General features: G+C 50.9%; 1 protein-coding gene across 3 annotated transcripts; it reads right to left on the bottom strand.

The window, feature by feature from the left end:
* Window positions 1-1454: 1454 nt before the first annotated feature.
* On the bottom strand, window positions 1455-7952 carry PPP1R3B (protein phosphatase 1 regulatory subunit 3B). Of its 3 annotated transcripts, none has more exons than XM_054825225.1 (3): window positions 7886-7950; window positions 6913-7280; window positions 1455-4970 (listed from the first exon to the last, which is right to left on the bottom strand). In XM_054825225.1, exon 3 carries the CDS (start codon window positions 4937-4939, stop codon window positions 4079-4081), a length of 861 nt encoding a protein of 286 aa, XP_054681200.1. In that variant the 5' UTR covers window positions 4940-4970; window positions 6913-7280; window positions 7886-7950; the 3' UTR covers window positions 1455-4078. The 3 variants fall into 3 exon arrangements, with proteins under 3 accessions (XP_054681200.1, XP_054681201.1, XP_054681199.1); XM_054825226.1 differs by having other exon boundaries at window positions 6917-7280; XM_054825224.1 differs by lacking the exon at window positions 6913-7280 and having other exon boundaries at window positions 7886-7952.
* Between the last annotated feature and the right edge of the window lie 2384 nt (window positions 7953-10336).

Genomic DNA, 10336 nt, shown 5'->3' with positions numbered 1-10336 from the left:
CGTCTCCTCAGCTGCCCCGGATGTCACCAGGCTTAGCTTGGACTTCCTTATCTCTCAAACAGAAACTGTCGTCACACAGGGGTTTTGGCCACAAAACTGTTACAGGAAATGCCTCACTGCAGTTGTTTCGCTCATGAGCTTGAGCCAGTGTTCAGATGTGGAAGCAGCCCTGGTCAAACCACTCAAATCACCTGGGGATGTGTTGGGGAAGGGGGAGGGACACAAGTAGCTTTTAAATATAGGGTTTTTTTTTTCCCTGCAAGCAGAAAAACAATCAGGTGGCCTTTTAAGAGATCTGTGTTATATGTTTGATTAAAACAACAACAGTAGTAAAATATATATATAATCGGAAGCATTTTTAATGGTGCTTACAGCAGTTGTTTAGATGTAGAGATGACAAGGAATTTGGGGAGAAAAGGGAGTGGCAAATGGTTGCTAAGTGAAGCCCTTTGCCTCATGCTCCTTCTCATGGAATAACTGCTGTCAGGCAGGGGATTACATACAGGGTTTATCTCTTACCCACCTGCATGTGAAAAATTCATCTTCTGAAAGCAAGAGCCTCAGAAATAGCCACAGTCAGAAGGTGCTCAGTTTTATTTCTGTATAGAGCAAAGGCTAAGCTCACTCTCTGCAAGGCTTTGTAGCAAGATGGAAAGTACAGCCTGCAGAGCCCCTCAAGCCAGCCCACACCGAGACTGTGCTGGTTTTCCCCTCCTTATCTTATCTGCAAGCAGCAAAAGCCACCCAACTCCGTAGTTCATTGTTTGAAATGCAGCACCTTCAGGGCATCCCCAAGGCCTGGTCTCTGTGGGCAAAGCCAGGTCAAATCCTGAAACTAGCCCTGGCTGGCATTTACAGAAGAGTTGATCCCTTTCTGCAAAGGGGCACCTTTCCTGCCAGTGCTTTTTACTGCAGCGGTAACAGGAATAACTAGCTTGAGGTGAACAGTCTAACTTTCACTTGATCCTGGTATTAGAAAAAAAAAAAAACAAAGCCTGACACCACCACCACCCCCCCCCGCCCCCACAACACCTCTCCTAGCACCCATCACACCCCAGTACCCTGGCAAGGAGAAAGCACTGATCCCAGATCAAGGCAGGTGGGGGAAGGACTGAGACTGACCCGAAATAAATGCAGAAAAACCTGAAAGGCTGTTCCCAGCACTGCAAGCAGGGGAAGAGTGTGGAGTAGCTCAGGAACACAGTGGTTAGAGGCAAAGCTTCAGAGCACAGAGACAAGGGCCTGGCTCCTCTCCTCTCTCCTGTGGCTGCAGGGGCTCTGGAAGCATTTGTGCTGGCAGGAACAGGCAGCTCTTTCCTGTTTCAGGCAGCAGAGTCACTGCAGACATGTGCTCCTCCCTGCCAATGGCCACTTGCAGGAAACTGGTCCCATGTCTAAATTGCCACCCCAGCCCCATGGGTGTTTAAATAAGATGACAACAAGATACACAGCCAACATTTTGTTCCACCTTTATTTTAACAATAAGATAAAAACAGAACCATAGTTTTAAAAGAGTCATTACATGGCAATTATAAAGTGCATTTTCCACTTGAATGTTGTGTACAAAAATATCTTTTAAAAACAAACATGCAAAACACCCCACAAGGCACTTCCAGGCATAGAGCAAGGAGAAAGACCCCTCACTTCTATGTTCACATTGGCAATGGAAAAAGGGAAAAGGGGAAAGGCCACAAGTAGTATTTTTAAACCACTATTGGTCAAGTAGTCAGTTCCCAGCCTAGCTTTTACTTATGGCATTGCTCTTCTGGCTGACCTTCCATGTTCTTCACTAAGCACATCCCATCCACTGCCTGAGAACAAACAGGCCCATAAGGAGATACCACCATCCGCAGCACCCCAGACATACATGCCTTGTTTCGGCCCACAAACAGCTCTCCATAGGCATGAGAGCATGCCAGGAGAACATGACTTTTCTAGTGTCTTACAGCATTAACACCATACACTAAATTAAAAAAAAAAAATCAGTGTCACTCAGACTTGCTTTAAATTTAAAGCTGGGTTCAAGCCAAGCTAGGCAACAGTCCCTTCAAGGGAGACCAGATGCAGGTTATAAGGGCTGACTCAGGAAGCTGCTTGAACAGAGGAACCAAGCCTGATGAGCTCTGGGCTAGCAAGTAGATTTACCACCGGGACTAAGTGATCAAGCACAGTGATGACATGCATTGATGCTGGGTTTTGAAAAAGCAGCAGTTGAAGGCTAGCTATTCTTCCTGCAAGCTCTTCTTGTCCCTTTCAGGATCCAACAGTGATCATAGTATCCCTTCTAGGTTAGCGTAAAATAGCTTTAAGTATTTTATACAGTAGTCTCCAGAATTAAAAGCTAGGTTTAAAAAGTTAAGTAGTCTAGCCCATTGCTTCTCTCCAGCCCATCCATAGGCTATTATAGGCACCCCAAAAAATTATATAAAGCTTATGCACTAGAAAAAGTAAGATTCCTTTGACCTCTATTTCTACAAACTATTCAGCACTCTCCCCTTGAGCTGAGGGATTAAGTTATTCTGCTCAACTAGCATGCAAGAAGCTTTGTGAGGCTGTTTGGCACTGCACAAGCTGGCCACCTCAGCACAGGCCCAGAAGACAAGCCACCTCTTTGAAGATAGGGATGGTTCACATCAGTGATTTGTTTCACATCCAGGGGTGGTGTCAGGATAACCCCACATCTCACACTCCTCACAGCTAGTTCTTTGCACAGGTGGGGTGAGCCACTTCTTAAGGTAACAGAGATGCAAAGTTTGAGCATTTACAGGTTGAAATGGCAGCTACTGCTACAACAGCGAGGGAAGCCCAACATGTTGATATTCATCCAGTATAGTCACAGCATTCTCATGTGAGCAGTGCCGGGCCATTAGCTGCAAAGCAGTACATGGCACAGAGCAACAAACCATTAGGAGATTTTTTTTTTTTTAAAGTGACATCATTTCCAAAGCCTGTTTATCCCAAAGCATTGCTGGGATCACATGTACCACCCCTTTCTCAGTCAAGGCACTTCCACCACAGTAGGTACACAGTCACCTTCTTATAACAGGACACAGCAAAGAGTAGCCACATGGCCCATTTACATTTAGCTCCTGTAACACCTGAGCACAGCCTCCAGCACAGCACTTGGGGCCCCAGCTGGGCAAAACCCTGTTTTACAGTCTGCATTTTCAGGGCCCAGCATGGCCAGCAGCTGACTTCAAACATCCTTGTCAAAGGCAAAAAGCATCATTGATCACTTGGGATTAAAGAACAGGAAGGTTTTGAAGGCAGCAGTCAAGGCTTTCAACCCACAGCTGTGCTACAAGCACCACGCAGCTACAGCTAATCTCTATTTTTGGTAACACCATGGGTATAATGAAAGTTTTTCAAGATCAGCTGATAGAACTGGTGACTAAGCACATCAGATCCTCTCCCACTGGCACATATGTCTCCTAATATGGCAGGCTGTAGGGCTACACTTCCTGTCATCAGTCACATTTTTATTTCCAAAACACCCTTTTTGCCTCCAGTGGGAAGTATCTCATACCACAAGGATGCGTGCAAGGAGAGTACGGTGTTCCCTGCAAGCCAACCACTCTATTTCCTGACAGGCACGGGCCAGCTTTGCTAGGAGATCCCTGCAGCTGCAGTACAGCCCACTAAAAAAAGTAATCCTAGAACACATTTTGAAAAAGCCTTTTAACACCAGGCAAGCAATACAAACCAGCCACCACTACATAGCTCAGACAGATGATATAAGCACTGTAGTGTTTCCCTGGAGACTAGCAGCTTTATAGAAGAGGAAGGAGTAGCAGCACTGAAGACACACGAGCAACAGCTCCTGGTCCTTTGAGCATCCGGAGAGCCAGTTATCCGAACTGAGGCAGGGAAGGGAGCCCTTTATGGCAGGGATGCTTCCCTTGCTGTAAGCCCACTGCCAGCAGAGCACTGCGCATCTGGTTTTGCTGGGAGGCTTATGCAGAGCTACATGGAGCCTTTTTTTTTTTCCCCCACCTTTCTGTACACCTCACGTTCAGACCAGCTCCCAGGCCTGCAGACACACCAGCAACAGTTAGTCAATCAGGACTTTGTCCTTGGGTCAATAGTAAGGCCCTAGCTTCTCGTAGCCCGAATAGCTGGGCCACTCAGGAAAGAGGCCGTAGGAGCACCGAGGGCTCCCAAACTGGTCAAAGGCGCTGCCAAAGTCAGGGCCCTGCTGGGTGCGGATGGCTTCCTGGGCAGACTTCAGTTCTGACCGTATGATCCTGTAATTTGTGCCTCTGTTGCTGTCCCAGTACACCTTCCCGTTGCACTCAAAGGAGATGGCAAACTCAACTCTTTCGTGTGATTGAATTCCCTCAGGCAAGCTGATGTCAAAGGAAAACGTGTCCCGATCTGACCCTCCATACGTATCCTTGACATACTGGCATGGGTAATCTACAAAGTTTTTCCAGGTATCAAACGTCATCCTGATCTTCACAGTCTTTTCAAAAGCAAGGTTCTTCACCTTCACTGTTCCCACCACAGATCGCTCCTTCAGCATACAATTTTCAAGGCAGACACAGTCAGCCTGGAGACGGTTTCTGAAGTCCAGGTAGTCTACAGAAGGCTGAACAAAATCCAGGACAAAGCTGTCCCTCTCCACTGTCGTCAGGCCTACAATGTTGTCTATCAGCTCAGTGATGTTGAAAGGAATATCTAGCGGATCATCAAACTCTGAGAACACCTTCACCATCGTCAGAGCAAAGCCTCTGCTATCTGCAAACGACACCCTCTTCTTCACTTTGCTGTGTGTGAAGGAGGTCGCTGCCTCTTCTGGTCCATTCAGCGCAGTTTTGCTACTCAGCTGGATGCAGGGCCTCAATGGCTTACTTGGCTTCGGAGCAATTTTGCAGGCACACTTCTCTCTCCGCAAGGGTGAGGAGCATAAGTATAGCTGCATTGCTACATCCACAGCCATTGCTTGTTTGTGAGGAAAATAGTCTAATACTCTGGAAGATGAGAAGAAGGGTCAGTTGATGTTAGAAGAGCATTTTAATATGACTTTTGTCAGACAAATGCTACACCACTTCCCCCAGCCAACCCAAAGAAACTTGCTTCCATCGACCCCACAAGTCCCTCAAGCTTAAAGGCAGGTACTCACATGGTATGATTTACAGACCCAGTGAGAAACATGCTACAAGCAGAAGCGGCAGGACCAGAGCCTGTTGTGCCCTTGAACAAGATCTCTTCCAATCGCTACAGAGACAGTCACCATTTGAAGACATACACAAGCACTGCCCTATATGCTGGCAATAACAGGCTCCAGAGCGTTTCTGACCCAAAGCAAAACCCATGGCTCAGTCCCGCTGATGTCCACAAAATCCAGAGATTATCAAATTTCAATGCTACGTAAAGCAGTAATCCTGCTGCATTCTCCTCCCTCCAGGAGGGACTCTTCCCAGGGCATTGGATGCTTTTGTAGGAGCTGGAACTCAGTTTATCACAAGCTGCTGTACGCAACTGACCTTACCTTTCATAAAACTCCAAACGTCTGGTATTTTTAGAGGCCAAAAAGCACTCATTTGGTTAAGCTACATACATTGCTCATCACTGTCTCCCAGAACTGCTCCATCTAAAATGCCTGCGAGTTGTCTTGCAAGGATAGCAAAAGTCTGCTACAGCAGCAAGGTAGAGATTTAGCTGACATTGCTCTGCACCTACAGAGGAGCTGCTTTCTTCCCGCTGGTGCACTTTAAAACAGATGTCAGCTCAGTTGGCCCAACAGATTTTACCTCTGGTGCAGAGTTTGCACCTCAAGCTTCTACAGCACTTGTGCTGAGCCCCTGGGAAATGCCTATATAGGCACAGAGCTCTGCCAAACACAACTCACCTATTTAAGGTTGACCAAGCCTTTAGAAGCAAGTCCCTGCCCCCAAAAGGCACAGGTATACCCCTCACCTCCAGCAACCAGCCTGTTCCTCCAGGGATGCAGCACTGTCTCTCTCTGTGCACTCTCTCTAGGGCAACTCCCACTCAGCACCTCGGCAGACGCAGCCCTGGAGTTGCCTCTGCAGCCTGGCAGCTCCCAGAACATCATACCTATCGCTCCTGCCCTTACACTGAGGTTAGGCTGAATTGTTTTGGCACTCTTTTTGGCCTGGCTCTGGATAAACCGCTGCACAGATTTACTGCATCCATCCCCCTTAAGTCAACTGCATTGCAGCTGACCTTAAACATAGAATATTCCTTTAATAAAAATCCTGTCTGGCTGCAGGCCAGACTCCAAAGCTGCTCCCACCACGCAGAGCAGGGCGAGCCGGCAGCGGTAGCAGCAGTCACCGGCCACGTGATGCAGCAGAGCTCCAGCTGCCAAAGCCATGCACAGCCAGCTCTAGTACTTGATTGCTGCCCCCGTGCCAAGAAAAAGCCAGAACTACGCTCTCCAATTCAGTGCTTTAACTCCCCACCCTGCAACACCAACAGAGCAGCTCTGAGCAGGCTTTCACAGCATCCATTCAGCAAGGGCATCTGTTTATTCAGAATACATGTGCCAAGTCTTGCTTCCCAACACACCCACCAGCTAACTCCTTCTGCATTGCCTCCTTCCAGCTCACGGGCAGCTGTACAAGACAGACAGCAGATCCACCTGTCTGCTAACACCATTCTGCTCATCTCTACCTGGTTTTGCCACACTCTTTATACAGGTCATTTCCTCCTTTAAATTAATGCAGCCTCCAATGCTTCTCTTACTTGGGCCAGTTTCATCCGCATTGCATCTTTTCCCAGGCAAATTTATTCAGCTGAATTCCCATAACTGCTGAGAAGTCAGGTTTCTTAGTAAGGCTGGGTTACTCACAATTTTTAAAACAAAGAGGCATGAAATACCCAGCCTGATCTGCATTATTTGGAGCTTTCTTCCAAGCTAAGAACTATAGTAAGAGCTTTTCATACCTACTATTACACTGAGCTCCATGCTTTTACAAACTTTTTCAGCTCATTTGATACCCCAGACATCTTCTGAGCTTGAGAGCCTGCTGATGCCCAACTCACAGCCAACAGAGGAAAGTTTCCCTTTTGGGGCTAGTGTTGGCTGTCTGGAACTTCAGATGCTTTGAAGGTGGGAACAAGGAAATAGTTTTGAGAGCTCACAGAGGAAAGGGAGCTCTACGAAGCAAGTAGTCCTGCACAGGTACAGGGGCTGATTCTTTTCCACTCTCCTCTCAAAAGGAAGGCAGACTAGATTCTGCCCCTGGACATCTTCCCGCAGCTTCACCCTCTCCAGAAGAGGACATCACCACTCACTCTTCCCTTCTCTATTTCTAAGAAGGAGAAGCAAGTCAGAGCACAGAAATTATTTTTACATTTATCAAAACCCTTTGATTGCCTGCATGGTGCTTCCAGCACTGTTTGCAGGTAGGTAACCCTCTTGCAGAGGGCTCAACACACAGCAGCAGCTAAGCCAGAAGTTTTTAGACATGACACACTGCCAGATGAGGCAGTGCTCAAGTTTTCTACCCTCTTCTCCTCTCCAGTTCAGGAAAGGCCAAGCTGTTCTGAGGGCACAGCCCGGTTCTTACAGGCATCAACCTGAGGTCCAGGCAATACACTAACACAGCAAGCAAAAGCTGCACTGCAAACCCGAGCCAAGACCCAGCACCCAGCCCCGACAGAGCACCAGGACACCCTCGGCGAGGCCAGCAGAGGGGCGCCCCACCGCTCCCGGCTCACCCGGAGAGCTAAGCCCAAAGGGCCCGGTGTGTGCCCCCCCCCTCCGGTAGCAGCACCGCGGCGGGGGGCGCTGGTGGTACCGCTCCCACGCACCCGAGGGAGCTGCGACCCCGCACCGGGAGACAGGGCAGGCACTCGGGGAAGCCAAACGGCAACAGCAGAAGGAAGGAGGACGCGAGCCCCGGCGGGGCCATACCTGGTGCAGTGCATGAGGCCGGTCCCAGCACCCCCCAACTCGCCGCCGTCCGGGCGGCCCCGGACCCGGCGCCTTAAGACCGCCCGCCTGCCCCGCCCCGCCCCGCCCGCCCGGCCAGCCCGCGCCGCAGCCAATGAGCGCGCTCCGAACGCGGCGGGGGGCCAATAGGCCGCCGGGCGCCCGGCACGCGAAGGGCCGGGGGCCGCGGCGGGGGGAGCCCGGGCAGGCAGCCGGGGGCCGCGGGCGGGGCGGGGTGCCCGGCCGCTCCTGAGGAGCTGGGGAGCGGCCGCGTATCGCTTCGGCAGCAGCGGCGGAGCCGGGGGACTGTACTTCTTCAGACCTGGGGGACCCTCTGCCTTTGTGAAGGGGTCTCGCTAAGGCAGCCCCTCCGCCTTTCCCCGAGCAGGGCTAGCGTGGTTTGGCAGGAGGCACAAGCTGTGCCAGGCATGGGTGCTCCCAGCCCCTCTGTCCTGCGGCAGCGCATGGCTCCTGTGCCACGGTGCTGTCCCTCTCTGTCCAGGAGAGCAGAGCGGGGCTTTGTGGACATCGCAAATAAGCAGATAAGGGCAAAACCTACAGGAACGTGTTCTTGAGGCAGGAAAGCCTTTTTGGGGCTCTGACCTCGGCTGCGCTCGCCCGGGGCGTTTGGGTGCTCGGGGACGGGTGGGGAGGAGGGTTACTCACACATCCACCTCTTGTGACCGCAGTGCCGGCTGGCACTGGGTAGAAATCTCCAGACGATACTCCAAAATCCTCTTACCAGACAATATTTGTGGTGGGGAGTGGAAAAAATTACTGTGTCATAGAGGTGACTTACAGCAGGAAAAAACACATGCGGGGCCCAGCTGGCACAGACACCCGTCCCACGGGAGTCCCTATCCAGGCACATGCACAGAGCTGGGGAGGTCTTACCGACACCCTGAAAACATTGGTTGGGCGAGTCGATGCCTCTGCACAAACCCTTGCTGCTTTGCAGGGCCAGCTGGGCCAAGGGGTCTTCCCAGCTGCCCTCCCGCCACGAGTGTCCGGCTCTGCTCCCCGGGGCTGCTCCTGAGTCAGCTTCAGTGCAGAGCCCGATGTCTTCACCACTGCAAAAGGTGTACACGGAGCTGGCCGTCCTGGCAGGGAAGCAGCTTTGGGGATAAACGCTGCCTCCGTGGGCAAGCAGTGGAGGCTGTAAAGCCTGCTGCGAGGTGGGGATGGTGCATCTACCTTCTGCCCATGGCAACGTTGGGGATAGTAGTATTTGCCTCTTTTTGTGCCACATCTGGCCTTTAACTGCACAGCTGCGAGCAATGCTGCTCTCTCTTGCTTCCCTTACAGAGCATAAAAGCAGGATTGAAGTGTCAACATTCGTTTTCAATTAACTTGTGGAAACACAGCGCTATTGTTAAAGCCGGAGACTTCCTGCTGGAAGCTGCCATTTCATAAACTTATTACTCTGCGAAGCAAAAAGGTTTTGTTGATGGAAAAAAAACACATTGTTTTTTGTTTCAAAACCCCTTTTTAGATAAAGGCAATGATAAGATTTAAAGTGGAGGAGAGAAAGCTGAAAGATATATCCACTGCAGGAGTCTTGCAGACTTACAGCAATATTTTACGTGCCGAGGGTACGGTGGGATTTCAGCACGTGGTACTTAGTGACGGGGTTTACAACAAGGATGAGAGGAACCATGTTCAGATTTGCCTGGGAGCAATAGGCAGAGACCTGATAAGGTGGTCGTGGCCCATGGGCCCTCTCCACTGCTGCCTCCCCTTACCCAGGCCGGGCCACCGCTGCCTGGCTCAGTGACACTGATCCTGGCCCAGCGTCGCTGATCTTGGGACACCAGAGACATTCAGGTGGAAGTGGTGAGTTTAACGGGATGAGCCCAAAAACTGGGAAACCTCGACCTGACTTGTTGCTTTGCTCTGCCACAGGTTTCTTCTGCATGTTGCTGGCTGCTCAGCACCGCGGAGATGCCGAGGGAGGTGTTGGTTAACCTCTGAGCTTTGATGGTTTTGGCCAGCCAGCGCCAGGGAAGGAATGCATGCGAGGTGGCTTAGGGCGCGTTTCTGCCCCACAACACAAGCCCTGTTTGCCATGAGTGGGACAGGGTGTTTCACAACTGCTGCTTGGTGTTTGCCCCCAAAGCAAAGGTAGGTGGAAGTCAGGGAAGGGCGTTGTGGCGGGCTGTGGACACAGGCTGTTATCTTTGGGGAGCTGAGATAGTGGCTATATTTAGCTCTGTGCTGGGCCCTTGCACAGTGGTTGTCATGATTTCCCCACAGCTTTCCAGCCCTCCCCCTTTGCTGAGGGATGAGGAAGAGCTTGCTCCCTGGCATGGGGAAGAGGCTCCGGGGGTGTTTGTCCCTGGGGGGAGCATTGCAGAACCAGTCCCATCCATGACAGACATCTCTGGAAGGAGGGTCCCACTCTCCCATCAGGTCTGGGCTTTGTTCCTGATCCGG

The sequence above is a fragment of the Grus americana genome, chromosome 4 (assembly GCF_028858705.1).
Source record: "Grus americana isolate bGruAme1 chromosome 4, bGruAme1.mat, whole genome shotgun sequence".
Classification (NCBI taxonomy): Eukaryota; Metazoa; Chordata; class Aves; order Gruiformes; family Gruidae; genus Grus; species Grus americana.
This window is presented reverse-complemented; position numbering and strand designations above follow the sequence as displayed.